Consider the following 16,345-nt stretch of genomic DNA (forward strand, 5'->3'; position numbering starts at 1 on the left):
CTTCTTCATGTTGACATACAGGCACCACTTCTCTTTACCAGTGACAATGTTTGAAAAGAATGCTCCATGCCTATCACAAGCCAACTGGTGCCGGGCAAGCAAAGATGAAAAGATGTTTACTTGTTGATTTTTGTTACTGTCACTTAGCACATGCGGTGCCAATATACCCAATTTCTGTACCTTACCCATCGAATACAAATGGCGTACAACAGTTGACTGATCACATTTAAAAACTTGCGCCATTTCCGGCGTTGTTTGACGAGGATTCTCACAAAGCAACTCATTCAAGCAATTTTCGTCAAAATCTGAAGGTCTTCCAGAAAGAGGATCATCAGACAAGTCAAATCGGCCTGCTCGAAAGCGGGAAAACCATTTTAGTGCTGTTCTTTCAGCAATTGCTTCATTCCTGTAAACTTCACAAATTGTTCTTGCAGCTCCTGCTGCACTGGATCCTCGGTTAAATTCAAAAAGTATAATGTGTCGGAAAAGTTCACATTTTTTAACTTGACATTCCATATCAGTTTGTCTGAAATATACACAAATAATACGTTCACAATCAAGAAAACCTGTATTTCACAACACACAAACTCCAAACTCAGTTAAAACAACGGAATAATGATAAGCAATCCCTTCAAGCTGCATTGTTGCCAACCCAAAAGAATACCGCAGGAACTTATGCATCAACCCTATAAATATGGTGTGTATGTATTGTGACATTTTATGTCTATTGTAATTGGCAGTGAATTTTATAAGACCGGACTGTACGCCAGGTGTTCCGCACGGAGTGTCGGCAGCGGAACTCAAAGGGATGACTTTCTTGTTTATCTTTTGTATAATCTGTTGAGGGGCGAGAGACAATGTTATCACCGCAAGAGAAGACGGGAAAAATTTTAATACAGCTGAACTCTTCATCCACGAGAAGTATTACATTCAAAATCTTTCGTCATATTACAGCTTCAGATTTGACATCTTAATAAACATTCTCCAACAAGTGTGCATAAAAGCTTTGATATAACATTTCAGGAAGGCATGAATAATAATATTTGAAAATTAAATTAATTGTGGAATTAATTATCTAATTAATTAAGAAGAAATTAGGGGACATGTTAGTTACAACGTCGAGGAATTCAGGACGTCAATCGAATCACGAGGTATGACGTCAGAGCTCAGAATATAGGTGGCGGACCTGTACTAAAATATTCTCACTCTTGCTTATCTGCTGGCTACGCGTGTTGCTCGGAAGCTCACTACGCAAGGAGGTCTTTTATAGACCTGGACAGCTGTTACTCGCACCACGAGGAGAACAGTGTCATTTCTTGGGAGTTTACCAGACCATTTAAAGTCATAACAGACGTCAATAGTATCTGGGAAGAAAGTACATATCGTTACATGTCAATTGTGAAACCACGAGTGGGGAATTTGTACTAACATTTTTGTGAAAGTTTCAGTGCACCTCAAGCAATACAAGTTCTATACCGGCCAAGGCAATGAAGATCTACAGTAAGAAATTTGTGTGCCCCGGAGACATCACCCACACCAGGATGCAGTACTAAAAGACAGGACCAATGCTGGCAGCGTTCTAATGCCATGAATCCAGCCTAGAAGGAGACCAGGGTCATCAAGACATCCAAGTTAAGTCGACATTTCATTTATACTGGGTATTATCTGTTCTATGTAGCTGTAATAAGTAGTTAACTTTCTTCTTGAAGGGATTATTGATTGAACAGTAGTTTGTGTAGATTTCTAGTATCTTTACCATGTCAGTTTCTTGTGCTATATGACGTTGGATTTGTATTTTCTCTTACTATGTGATTTTAAGGTGCGTGATGACGGTATGTCAACATCATCGATCACGCGGGTTTCAATAAGTCATGTCATCAGACAAGTATCTGGTTTAAATATCACCATCGGCTAACCTTTAGGGAATATTACGTTTCCATTCGATTACTATAATATTGAGGATTGTGTGCGCGTGATATTTTTATTCTTCGGAATTTATTTCTCTTACATTTTGCCGAAAGTGTATGCTACATTTTTCATGAGGGAGCAGGCTCATCTGACATATTAATGCTACGTTAATGATACGGATAGCTTTCGTTTGGATTCAATTTCATACTTTTAAGGGAGAACATTGTCTGATTATTATATTTACGTGTGGTTCCAGTCATTTATGAGAATTTTCCCGTGATTTTGGACGGATGTTGCGAATTATTTTCGATATTGTACCTCTCACGTTGTGCCATGTGGAGAATTGTTGCATGGATTATGGTGCTATTAGGTGGCGAATCTTCGCATCTCTATGATTAGAAGCACATGTAATCTATTTTCTGCGATGTTGCATGCAATGATGAATGGATATTTAGGAATAATTTATCGTCATTTTTTATGTATTGACGAGTTGTTGTTTTCGTGAGAGAACCATAGATGATAGTGTCTTCATAAAATATTATTGAACCATGAGGTAAACCACATGTCTTCCTACAAAATAAAATTGAGTGTATGAGATGGTTAGAGTTTTTCTTGTCATACTGGATGAGCATCATCGCAATAATATCAAAATCGTAGCTGTATAATATTACTCAACTCCTCGATATTTGATAAATTTTGGTAACGCCCTGAGTTCGATGCAGATATTGACGATATTATTAGTCACCATTACCGGGACTATTTGTACCGGATGGATTACTTTCAGGTGCAAACCATTATTTATGCGAGTCTGCCATTTCCATGAAATGGACAGATAACGTGTGGACGTGTGTGTATATTTGTAAAATAGTATCCTTAGTTGTAGTTGGTTACAATTCTTTCTTTGGTGGATGATGGTAATGGGAAGACTTATTACGTGCATTTTTATTTTGTTATTTCCATCGTTGTTTTGAGTTTCGGCGTTGTGTTAAGGTCATGACACATTGGTTAAAGATTTAATTTCATTTTAAAAAATTTCTGCTTACTTTTATCACATAAAGTCACGTGTATTCTGTGGTTACGCTGAACAGATAATCACTGAAAGGTCGAGTTAAATTGGAGAAATAATTAAAAGTGAAATTAAGTGACAAAAGCAATTTATTAATTTTTTTGTATTTCATCTTTTGACCAGCCATGTAACTTAAGCTTTTAAAATCTTGTTCCAGATTTTCTGGCATGATTTGACATGCGTGCGAGCATCATTCTCTACGCAAAGTCAAATTTAACATTCAAAATAATATTTGATAAAATGTAACTTTTATGAAAACAATTTTGTCAGAATTAATAAGAATTCATTAACATGTACCATCCCATTTGCTTTCATTTTTGGATGTACAGCAAGAGTTAACGTAAAATTAAAATTTTTAGTGATCATCTCTCACAATCATAATTCTTAGAAGGACGGAATTATTTTGTAATAAATCATCCACCATTAATTCGTATTTCGATGGTTCATTATTTACTAATATCTGCCCATCTCCTTGATCCACACCATTTCTTTTATGGAACATGTCAATCCCTTACTGAGCACCCCTGAGGGTGTCTCGTGTCTCTAATGTGTTAGTCGCGGCTTAAACTGGCAGAGTATATATATGTATTGTACGTAGGTCGAGTCATAAGTCATGGAAACCATATTTTTTCGCGAACAGGAGACAACGGAAAATCTAAAATATGCAATTGGAAACGTACGGTATGTACTTGCTTATGATGCCACTAGATGGTGTATGTAAACAACAGTGTGGGTCTAAGCATGCCCCCAAATCTGTGTGAGTGAGAGCGTCACAAAATGGAAGTCAACAAGCAGGAGTAACAATCGTATATTCAAATAGCAGTTTTCCGCGGCAGAAATACACGCCAATGCCATGCAGAACTGCTTGCTTGCTTAAATCTTGGGCTGATGATGACATTATATAATGCCGAAACCGGTACCCACCAAATGGAATAATAAAATGTGATATTTTAATGATAACACATTGTAAGTAGTGTTGAACAGGTGGATAACCTTACCTCTGTTTTTGAATGTGACCGCTGTAGCAAAAGAGAACCCCCATTTTAATGACAATGTTAGTACTGTATAACCTTCGAAAATTCCTATATTAATCTGTGTAATATCCTTCAGTTACAATGAGAACCCTTTTAATTATTCATCCGTTATTACGGGCAAATTCAGGGATGTTAGTTTTTATCCATTATCAACATTCATACACTCTACCGAATAAAGTAGATGACTCTACTCCAGCATTTATACTGGATGTGGTCGATCATCTTCCATATCAATTCTTCACTATACGCGAACAAGTCGATCTTGAGCGAGCCTGAGGTTTCCTCACAACTCCAACTTGCGTAAACAAACGTCAGGATAATATGTTTTCGCAATAAGTGCAATGCCAGCAGTTGTTAACTCCTTAGAAATAAAGGCTGAAGTAAACGATTGCTTAATTTTAATACTATGTAGGCCCTACTGAAATAAAATAAGAATGTGATACTTCTCTTTCAAAATACAGCGGTGTGCATAACTAATTTCAGAGGTAAGTTATGTACTTTCGCATCTTTTTAAATTTCAGAAAGGCTGTTCTCGTATAAATTTATAGTGAAAATTATTATTCTACAAGGAGCTTGAAATATATTTTCATAATACGTGCGTGGTAAACCCAGTTAGGTGACGCCATTTGAAGTAAGGAAATGTTTGCCACAAGCCACTGGAGTGATGCTACAACCTGTGACAATTAAGTTTGGTGAATGAAGTCAGAGCAGTCGATCCGGCAACACTGGGGACACACAACGCTGCACCTGTGTAGCAGCAGGTTTTGACCACCTGGTCCCTACGTTGTTCAGTTGAGCATCATGTCTGTGCCGTGTAAGACCTGTTTGACAGTGCGTGTTTAGTGCGATCGTTCTGAACTGCGAACAGGAACATGAACGACCAAAAGATCAATGTACAGTTTTGTTTTAAACTTGGCAAAACACCGAAAGAAACACATGCAATGCTGGTACGTGTTTATGAAGATCAAGCACTGTCCTTGAAGTGTGTGTACGAGTGGTTCGTCCGTTTTCGAGGAGGCCGGGAAAGTGTATCTGACAACCCCCGTAGCAGAAGACCGGCGACCGCCATCAGTGACAAAAACATTGAGAAGGTGAGGACATTAATCACGAACGATCGGCGATTAACTGTGCGCATGATAGCGGATGAACTGCAGATTGACCGTGAAACCATGTGACAAATCGTTACCCAGAAGTCAGGGAAGAGGTCAACGTGTTCACGTCTTGTGCCACATCACTTGACTGATGATCAGAAGCAGGCATGTTTAGAGGCTTCACAGGTTTTTATCGAAACGGCAGATGCGACACCAAATTTCTTGAACTGTATTGTCACTGGGGATGAAACCTGGTGTCTCAGGTACGACCCTAAAATGAAACGGCAAAGCATGGAATGGCGTTCTCCAGGATCCCCTCGTCAGAAAAAGGTCAGAGCCGAAAAGTCATGCACCAAAATGATGCTCATCACTTTTTTCGATAGTCAAGGCATTATCCACAAGGAATTTCTACCTGAGGGAACGACGTTGAATGCTGTGCGGTACATTGAAATTTTGACCCGTTTCATGAAACGTCTACGCAGGGTACGACCCAGTACGCACAAGGTTCATGGTTTTTATTTCCATGACAACGTTTGTCCACACACACAGCCAATGTCATCACACAGTTCATGGCAAAAAAGGGGGTGGTGCAACTTGAACATCCCCCATACTCGCCAGACCTCAATCCTTCAGACTTCTTCCCATTCCCATGACTCAAACTCGCTTTGAAAGTAAAGAGATTTGACGATATTCCTGACATCCAACGAAATATGACGAGGCTTTTGAACACCATCCCAAAGGAAGCCTTCCTGCAAAGTTTCCAGGACATGTATCGCCAATCTCAGCAGTGCATAGTTATGGGAGGGGACTATTTCGAAGGACAGTAAGGTCACTGCCGTGCATTGTTCATCTATGTTGATAGTACAGGACTATTCACCGAACTTTATTGTCACAGCTTGTATTACAATTTTTAAGAATGAAACTGAATATGCGTGTTCAGACTATTGGAATTAGAAAATACGTGCTAATGAGTAAGTCGGTGCTTGGAAAACATCCGCAAAAATCTTTAAACAAACCATTTTTAATGTGTTTTTGTGCGAGTTTGGTATCTTCCCCGACTTTTATGGAAAATCATGTATAATGTTATAAGAACAACCTTAAACCGAAGCGGTTTTGCACTCACCGACAAAAATCTGTCAAAATGAAACACAAACCATAACTACAGTACAGTCTGTAGGGTAGATATCTCCTTGTTTTATTGCTGTGGCTGTATAAATTGATGGTACAATTTATGTTAATAGTGGCAAAGATCTCTGGAAAAGGTGTGCTTTCTACTGAAACCTCAATTTAAGGTAAACTCCCATTTAAAGTTTAAAAAAATCAGGTCCCTGTAAAAATGTGAAATAGGGGTTCTACTGTATATGGAGAGGGTACAAAAAGAGTGAGAATGGTGATTTGCCTTGTCACATACCATTATTTGGCTTTTTATTTATCCATAAACTCAATGCCACAACATTCTTTTTATTATATTTAGCATACAGTAGAAGTATGTTATAACGAGTACAGCAAATAGCGAGAATCCCTGTTGTAACAACAGTTATTTATGTCCCTTGAAAATTCCTAATAAAGTGTAATATCCTTCAGTTACAATGAGAACCCTTTCACTGACTCATCCGTTATTACAAGTGGGAGGGATTTAGTGCGATTTATTTTTTCAGTTATCGATATTTATACACTCCACTATTTATAATGAATACGAATGATCATCATCTGTATCGATTTCTTGCTATGTCCACTAGCAAGATCTCTCACCAACATTCAAAGGCACTATTGAAGTTGACCAGTAATACCCATCAACTCATGTAAACAAACATTTAAGTACGAAACAAAAGGTGAAAATATATTTTTTGTAATAACTAGTAAGTGTACAAATAATGTGGACAATAACAGTTAACTCATTAGAAATAAAGGCTCTAGTAAACGATTACTTAATTTTAATACTACCGTAGGTTCTGAAGTTAAATGAGAATGTGATATTTCTCAAGATATGGCAGTGTGCATCGCTGATCTCAGTTGTATATTCTCATGTCTGGTTCAATTCAGAAAGGCTTTTTCCACAGAAACATATACAGAAAAGGTTGTTATCATTACTCTGCTGGGGTTCAAAGTCTGTTTGCATGATACGAGCATGGTTAGCATTGGTTAGGTGACACTGGGTAACAAAACTGTAACATTCACCATAGAAGCCCCTGGAGTGATATTACAAATTTTAAGAATGAAATAATACAACATGCACATTCACATAGTATCGAAATTAGAAAATAACTAACGAGTAAACCGCAGTATGGAAATCACCTGTGAAAATGTAAGTTTTGAGCAAACTGATTGCCGTTTGATACAGATTTCTTTTGTTGTTGTTGTATCTTTTCAGACTTTTATGAATTAATGGATATTACACAATCCAGTACAGCAAGTAGGTATTTTGCAGTTATGAATCTCACCACAACAGACTTCTACTGTATATTCCTTGTACCATGCCATGTTTTTTACAGTCAACACAAAAACATGCTGCCTAGGTTCCACTGTATATGGGAGTTTGAGTAACTTAAGTGTGCTGTTGCAACAGAACTAACAAATCTTCTTTTCACCTAGGGAGGAAACTATAATTAATTTCCCTTACTACAATCTAAAGTATAGTGAATATAGTCATACCTCTGTTTGCACTCAAGAAGGACTTCATGTAAGAGGCGCAGCAATTTCTGCATCTGTTCAACAGAGGGAGGACAGGAAGAGAATTGGCTCTTGAGCTGTTCCAAGTCCTTATACACAGCTTTCACCTGATCTACCTGCTTGGCCAGCTGAAGGAGATGATAGTAGACATGATAACGCATGGGCGAGTGTTCATCTACGGATTGGAACATCAACCAACCACTGTAACAAACAACATTCTTAGTTATCCATAATTAGTTAATAAAATGATCAACTATCATTTAAAAGCAAGCTCTCTATCACAAGTTAAAATAGATGTGGGGAGAAGATCTTTATACTTACTTTTTTTTAAATAAGGACTGACATTAAATTTGCAAAGGGTAGACTAGAATAAGTTCTAGACATCCATGATTTGATGGAATAATATATGTTAGAGCAAATATTCTCCTACTACGATAGCACACAAAAAAAAAAGTAACCAATAGCGAGATTAATACTCACCAGGAATTTGTCAACTGACAAAATGTGTATTATAAGAGTACTCATAGGAGAAAAAAATCATAAAAGTAAGACCCAACTAGTATTGTTTAATATATTGGATTTAACTGTGTAATGTTCCCCCTTGCCCAATTCTCCCACCCTTAATTTTGAAATTTGGTATTGCATAATTTCAGTCATGTTCAATTAAAAGGTTTTAGTCATTAACATGTTTTCTATTTTTCTGTGTACATGTGAATTTTGCAGTCAAGAATATATTAAGGCTATGGCTAGACAGGCATTTTTAAATGTAACAATCGTCCGTTGAATAATGCATGATGTATGCACAAAGTGGTGTGCAATATGAAGTCGCTAGACGTTACAGAAGTTATTCTGCAATGTCAAGGTACAAAGCCGTCCTCAAGGTCAAAATACAGAGGTATGGATTGTCTTCTGGGAAAAGAAAGCAACTTTTGGTTGCTTCAAATACGTTACGTAACACAGTGTACCAATTACCCAGTCCTACCAAAAACATACCTCTGGAGATGGCTATTCAGCACATATGAACATATTTTTTTTCTTGTATTAGACCTAACCATAAAAGAAGAACTAATTCAAGTGCCCTTATAGAGAAATGAAATTTTCGATTTAAATAATAGGGGAGTTTATTTTCAGTCTTTTCATGTTAAGATACAGTTAAATTTTCTGGTTCCCTTAACCTCCTTGATTAAATTTAAGATTAATCCCTCTCCAGGCAAACAGTGTCCACTGGATGGATGTTATATTGTACATGTTAAGTATCTCTGTTGACATATCTTTGCATAACAATTGAAGAAATTGTTAATGAAAAGGTAACGAACAATAATAGCTTGATTTCATACACATAAAGGTTTAGCGTTAGTTAAGGCTCAGTGGAAAGCATCTATTCAACATCTTAATGTGGTAAATATTCTGGAAAAATCTAACAACGTATATGCACTCTGAGGGAGAAATACTGAAAAATGAAAAGGCCGACTGCTTCTGCAATTTGAACATTCCTGCGGGAAAAACAACAAAAACAAATAGCAAAGCTATCAGGGAAAGGCTATGAAATGAGAACAAAAATTAATGCTCCCTTTCTAAAAAAAAATAGTAAAGGAATTGCCCTCAACGCATAGTACCTTTAAGGAAATAAGCTGTTTGCACAAAAGGAAGGCCTTTCCACATCAGAGTGGACTGAAAGTATCAAAATGATGGCAGACATGGCTCCAGTAAGAAGCTTGTATAGTAAAAGGTAGGAGAACAACCACTGCAGGTGTGCCTACAGAGAGATTGAAACTTTGGGACATGTTCTCAGCTTCCATCCCATTCGGTTCATTGTGTAGGAATACTCGCCATCACACAATTTGCGGGCTTATTGCAAAAGCCTTTCGTGATAACGGGTGGGAAGTATATGAAGAAGTGAACTGCTTAGCTGAAAAAGGTAGCACAAGAAGAGTAGATATTCTAGCCATCGATTAACAGAGAGATCGTTCTCTAATATTGGACCCAACTACAATATATGTTTAGAATCAGGTGAACAACAGCCACACGATGTGCACTCTGAGAAGCAGGCAATCCACATTACAGTATCCAATTACATCATGGAGAAGTATCACCATCTACGGATTGTTAGTGAGTGCAAGAGGTACCATACCGGGGATAATGGCCAAGTTGTGAGAGAGGTTTGTCCTCAAGGAAAGCTACCTAGCCCGATTGCCGAGGAGGCTGTGCGTGGGTCCGTACTTCTTTTAAGGAACCATTTATATTCAAAAACATGAAAATTGTACAATACTATGTCTTATACTAAACCCATTGAGGTTCAGCTTCCTAAATTAGGGATTATATATATACCTCTATAGTCTTGAAATGTACAAAGCCCGCCTGGTGGCCATGATCGCTAAGGCGCTGAAGTCTAAAGGGTCTGACACCGAGGTTAGCCGGTTCGAGTCCTGTTGGTCGAAAAAATTTCACCATCAGAATTTTGGCCGGCAGGGTAGGGGAGGTGGTGGAATACAATTTCTAATCACTACATTGCGTGCCAAAAGCCTGGATTAAATTCCAAACCTCTCCGCAGTGCTCATATGGAGTGAGGGCATACGACGCTGTTGATGGTGATTCATCCGCCGGATGAGGATGTTAAGCCTTGAGCAGACCCCTTGGTGCTATTTGACAGGAGTAGGCTATGTGCCGGCACCGGGTTTCACCTTCTCCCTACTACCATATATCACGTCATTCATTTCATCTCATTAACTCCTCTGATGAGGTTGACGTCAGGAAGGGCATCCGGTCATAAAAACCCACCACGACAGATTCATCTCACCTCATACCCGGCCCCGTAGGGAAACGGGACAAGGGTTGGACAAACAGTCTTGAAATGCATAACCAGAACACAAAAATATACAATAGTATGCTTCCATTAATGATGGACATTTGCTGAGGGGTGATGTACATAAAAATAAGTAAAATGTATTATTTTACTTGTTTTGTTGAAATACAGGTGGCAACAGATCTTGAAAAAGAAATTTCTGACCTGGGAGCCAGTTCTAAAAACAAGGTGCCACAATAATACAAATAAAGTTTGATGCACAGGTCTACACATTTTGGCCTTAAAATATAGTTACTGGTACAAAAAGTACAAGTTTAACTTAGTGTACAGGCTATCCCTCTTAGATTACAACAAATTAAATTTTAGAAAGTAGCAGTGTGTGTTTTGTGGGCTTTATGTCCAAGCACATGTCTTGTAGTCTGAGCACTGAAATAGCTATTTTTTACTGATCTGGATGGATTAAAATTCTCTAATGATGGGCCATTCATGTTGATAAACATTTAAATTATTAAGGTTGTCTATTGATGACCTCAAATTGTTTTATTAGGTTCATTAAATTACAGCCTCTCTCACGAGAAACACTTGACACATATAGCACTGACAATAACAAGCAACTTGCCTTGACAGAACTTTGCTCAAAAGCTTGCTTAGTTTCAATCCCTTTGCCAAACACTTTGAATTCATATCATTCATGTAGTGTGCTTTGCTTTAATTTCTCAAAGTCCATGGTTGAACCCACAAGTTGGCTCTTAAAATGCTGTGCCAATGTTTTGATCTTTTTCTCTCCAAAATTCTTTAGTTCCATTCATTCTGGCCACTCTTGAGAAACCTTTCCTCTAGGTGTTTTTCTTCACCTTGCACCAAAGCTTCTTTGTCAGGTTGAAGAAAAGAACTGGCACCACAATTCTACCCTCGTAATTGCACACTCATAACTCAACAGAATTACATATATTTAACATTCAAAGTAAATTTGAAACTTTGAACTTATACATACATACATACATACATACATACATTACATACATACATACATACATACATTATCATTATAGACTGTTATGCCTTTCAGCGTTCAATCTGCAAGCCTCTGAGAATTTACTAAACGTTGCCACAATCCTCGATTTGCAACTAGTGTTGTGGCCTCATTTAGTTCTATACCTTTTATGTTTAAATCATTAGAAACCGAGTCTAACCATCGTCGTCTTGGTCTACCTCTACTTCTCTTACCCTCCATAGCAGAGTCCATTATTCTCCTAGGTAACCTATCCTCCTCCATTCGCCTCACATGACCCCACCACCGAAGCCGGTTTATGCGTACAGCTTCATCCATCGAGTTCATTCCTAAATTAGCCTTTATCTCCTCATTCCGAGTACCATCCTGCCATTGTTCCCACCGGTTTGTACCAGCAATCATTCTTGCTACTTTCATGTCTGTTACTTCTAACTTATGAATAAGTAAAGCAATGTTGGTCTGAAAACAGACCGATGTAAAGATAGTTTCGTCTGGGAGCTGACTTCCTTCTTACAGAATACTGCTGATTGCAACTGCGAGCTCACTGCATTAGCTTTACTACACCTTGATTCAATCTCACTTACTATATTACCATCCTGGGAGAACACACAACCTAAATACTTGAAATTATCGACCTGTTCTAGCTTTGTATCAACAATCTGACATTCAATTCTGTTGAATTTCTTACCTACTGACATCAATTTAGTCTTTGAGAGGCTAATTTTCATACCATACTCATTGCACCTATTTTCAAGTTCCAAGATATTAGACTGCAGGCTTTCGGCACAGTCTGCCATTAAGACCAAGTCGTCAGCATAGGCCAAACTGCTTACTACATTTCCACCTAACTGAATCCCTCCCTGCCATTTTATACCTTTCAGCAGATGATCCATGTAAACTACGAACAGCAAAGGTGAAAGATTGCAGCCTTGTCTAACCCCTGTAAGTACCCTGAACCAAGAACTCATTCTACCATCAATTCTCACCGAAGCCCAATTGTCAACATAAATGCCTTTGATTGATTTTAATAATCTACCTTTAATTACATAGTCCCCCAGTATAGTGAACATCTTTTCCCTTGGTACCCTGTCGTATGCTTTCTCTAGATCTACGAAACATAAACACAACTGCCTATTCCTCTCGTAGCATTTTTCCATTACCTGGCGCATACTGAAAATCTGATCCTGACAGCCTCTCTGTGGTCTGAAATCCCACTGGTTTTCATCCAACTTCCTCTCAACGATTGATCGCACCCTCCCTTCCAAGATGCCAGTGAATACTTTGCCTGGTATACTAATCAATGAGATATCTCGATAATTGTTGCAATCTTTCCTGTTCCCTTGCTTATAGATAGGTGCAATTACTGCTTTTGTCCAATCTGAAGGTACCTTACCAATACTCCATGCTAATTTTCAATCAATCAATCAATACTGATCTGCATTTAGGGCAGTCGCCCAGGTGGCAGATTCCCTATCTGTTGCTTTCCTAGCCTTTTCCGAAATGATTTCAAAGAAATTGGAAATTTATTGAACATCTCCCTTGTTAAGTTATTCCAATCCCTAACTCCCCTTCCTATAAATGAATATTTGCCCCAGTTTGTCCTCTTGAATTCCAACTTTATCTTCATATTGTGCTCTTTCCTACTTTTATAGACGCCATTCAAACCTATTCGTCTACTAATGTCATTCCACGCCATCTCTCCGCTGACAGCTCGGAACATACCACTTAGTCGAGCAGCTCTTCTTCTTTCTCTCAATTCTTCCCAACCCAAACATTGCAACATTTTTGTAACGCTACTCTTTTGTCGGAAATCACCCAGAACAAATCGAGCTACTTTTCTTTGGATTTTTTCCAGTTCTTGAATCAGGTAATCCTGGTGAGGGTCCCATACACTGGAACCATACTCTAGTTGGGGTCTTACCAGAGACTTATATGCACTCTCCTTTACATCCTTACTACAACCCCTAAACACCCTCATAACCATGTGCAGAGATCGGTACCCTTTATTTATAATCCCATTTATGTGATTACCCCAGTGAAGATCTTTCCTTATATTAACACCTAGATACTTACAATGATCCCCCAAAGGAACTTTCACCCCATCAACGCAGTAATTAAAACTGAGAGGACTTTTCCTATTTGTGAAACTCACAACCTGACTTTTAGCCCCGTTTATCAACATACCATTGCCTGCTGTCCATCTCACAATATTTTCGAGGTCACGTTGCAGTTGCTGACAATCTTGTAACTTATTTATCACTCTATAGAGAATAACAACATCCGCAAAAAGCCTTACCTCCGATTCCACTCCTTTACTCATATCATTTATATATATAAGAAAACATAAAGGTCCGATAACACTGCCCTGGGGAACTCCCCTCTCAACTATTACAGGGTCAGACAAAGCTTCACCTACTCTAACTCTCTGAGATCTATTTTCTAGAAATATAGCAACCCATTTAGTCACTCTTTTGTCTAGTCCAATTGCACTCATTTTTGCTAGTAGTCTCCCATGATCCACCCTATCAAATGCTTTAGACATGTCAATCGCGATACAGTCCATTTGACCTCCAGAATCCAAGATATCTGCTATATCTTGCTGGAATCCTACACGTTGAGCTTCAGTGGAATAACCTTTCCTAAAACCGAATTGCCTTCTATCGAACCAGTTATTAATTTCACAAACATGTCTAATATAATCAGAAAGAATGCCTTCCCAAAGCTTACATACAATGCATGTCAAACTTACTGGCCTGTAATTTTCAGCTTTATGTCTATCACCCTTTCCTTTATACACAGGAGCTACTATAGCAACTCTCCATTCATCTGGTATAGCTCCTTCGGTCAAACAATAATCAAATAAGTACTTCAGATATGGTACTATATCCCAACCCATTGTCTTTAGTATATCCCCAGAAATCTGATCAATTCCAGCCGCTTTTCTAGTTTTCAACTTTTGTATCTTATTGTAAATGTCATTGTTATCATATGTAAATTTTATTACTTCTTTGGCCTTAGTCTCTTCCTCTATCTCGACATTATCCTTGTAACCAACAATCTTTACATACTGCTGACTGAATACATCTGCCTTTTGAAGATCCTCACATACACACTCCCCTTGTTCATTGATTATTCCTGGAATGTCCTTCTTGGAACCTGTTTCTGCCTTAAAATACCTATACATACCCTTCCATTTTTCACTAAAATTTGTATGACTGCCAATTATGCTTGCCATCATGTTATCCTTAGCTGCCTTCTTTGCTAGATTCAATTTTCTAGTAAGTTCCTTCAATTTCTCCTTACTTCCACAGCCATTTCTAACTCTATTTCTTTCCAGTCTGCACCTCCTCCTTAGTCTCTTTATTTCTCTATTATAATAAGGTGGGTCTTTACCATTCCTTACCACCCTTAAAGGTACAAACCTGTTTTCGCATTCCTCAACAATTTCTTTAAACCCATCCCAGAGTCTGTTTACATTTTTATTTACCGTTTTCCACCGATCATAGTTACTTTTTAGAAACTGCCTCATACCTGCTTTATCAGCCATACGGTACTGCCTAACAGTCCTACTTTTAAGACCTTCCTTTCTATCACATTTATTTTTAACTACCACAAAAACAGCTTCATGATCACTAATACCATCTATTACTTCAGTTTCCCTATAGAGCTCATCTAGTTTTATCAGCACCACATCCAAAATATTTTTCCCTCTGGTTGGTTCCATCACTTTCTGAATCAGCTGTCCTTCCCATATTGATTTTAATACTCTATGCAGTCATTTCATCCCTGCCTTCCCACTATACTTCACCATTTCAGGTCTAATTTCATCTATTCCTGCTGCCTTATGACAATGGAGTTTTCTTACCATCCTTTCCACTTCCTGAAGCATAATTTCACCACCAGGATGATTTCCTTTTACATTGAGAAGATGTTCAAAATATTCCCTCCACCTCTCCAGTGATTCCCTGGGATCTATTATGAGTTCACCTGAATTACTCAAAACATTGTTCATTGCCTTTTTCCCTCCCTTGCTAAGATACTTTATCACAGTCCAGAAAGGTTTCCCTGCTGCTTGACCTAGCCTTTCCAGGTTATTACCAAACTTTATTTGATAATGTATTTATTATAACTTGTTTTTAATCCATCCATTCACATAAAAATCAGATCTACTGGCAGGTAAAAATTGAGAATATCAACATTAGAAAAACCTAGGCATCACACTCTTGTATTTCCAGTTGCCATGGCAACCTGGTGCTCGGGAATTTTTGAGCTCCGAGAGGTGAACAAAATCAAAATCTAAATTTGTGAATATTTTGATTATTATACTATGTATGGTAAAAATGTATCATATATAAAAGATTAGAAATGGAATTTTCTACAATTTTTGTTATTTACCCACACCCTTTAGATCGCCAGTTGCCATTTCTTTATGGATGCAGTACTTTTGCATCTGTATTCTGGCACAGGCCAGAACACTGTGTAGCTTCCACCGAAGTCCTAGTCTCGTCCATGGCTGTGACAATATGGAAGCTGCTGGTGTATGACATTTGGAGCATGACTAGTGCATCTGACTGTTATGAAAGTTGTTGCTCATAGGGTCAGTCGTGCTACTACTGCACTTTCTGGCCAAGTGAGGAAGCAATGCCAAACTACCTCACTCCTTATTTTGCCCAGTATGCCTCATTTTGACACTGCCATTGGTTTTTGCAGTTTCCCTATAACCTCCTAACCTTTGAGGTGCTATCTCAGGATCTAACCAGC

At 38.2% G+C, this 16,345-nt stretch overlaps 1 protein-coding gene across 1 annotated transcript in view; it reads right to left on the bottom strand.

Annotated features, from left to right (window-relative positions):
• Nucleotides 1-16,345, bottom strand: part of eIF3m (eukaryotic translation initiation factor 3 subunit m) — a 57,270-nt gene that overhangs the window by 32,292 nt on the left and 8,633 nt on the right. Inside the window, exon 4 of the mRNA XM_067142684.2 lies at nt 7,752-7,970. Within this exon, the coding sequence (XP_066998785.1) occupies nt 7,752-7,970 (219 nt within the window). The remainder of the gene's footprint in view (nt 1-7,751; nt 7,971-16,345) is intronic.

Source organism: Anabrus simplex, chromosome 3, assembly GCF_040414725.1.
Source record: "Anabrus simplex isolate iqAnaSimp1 chromosome 3, ASM4041472v1, whole genome shotgun sequence".
Lineage (NCBI taxonomy): Eukaryota > Metazoa > Arthropoda > Insecta > Orthoptera > Tettigoniidae > Anabrus > Anabrus simplex.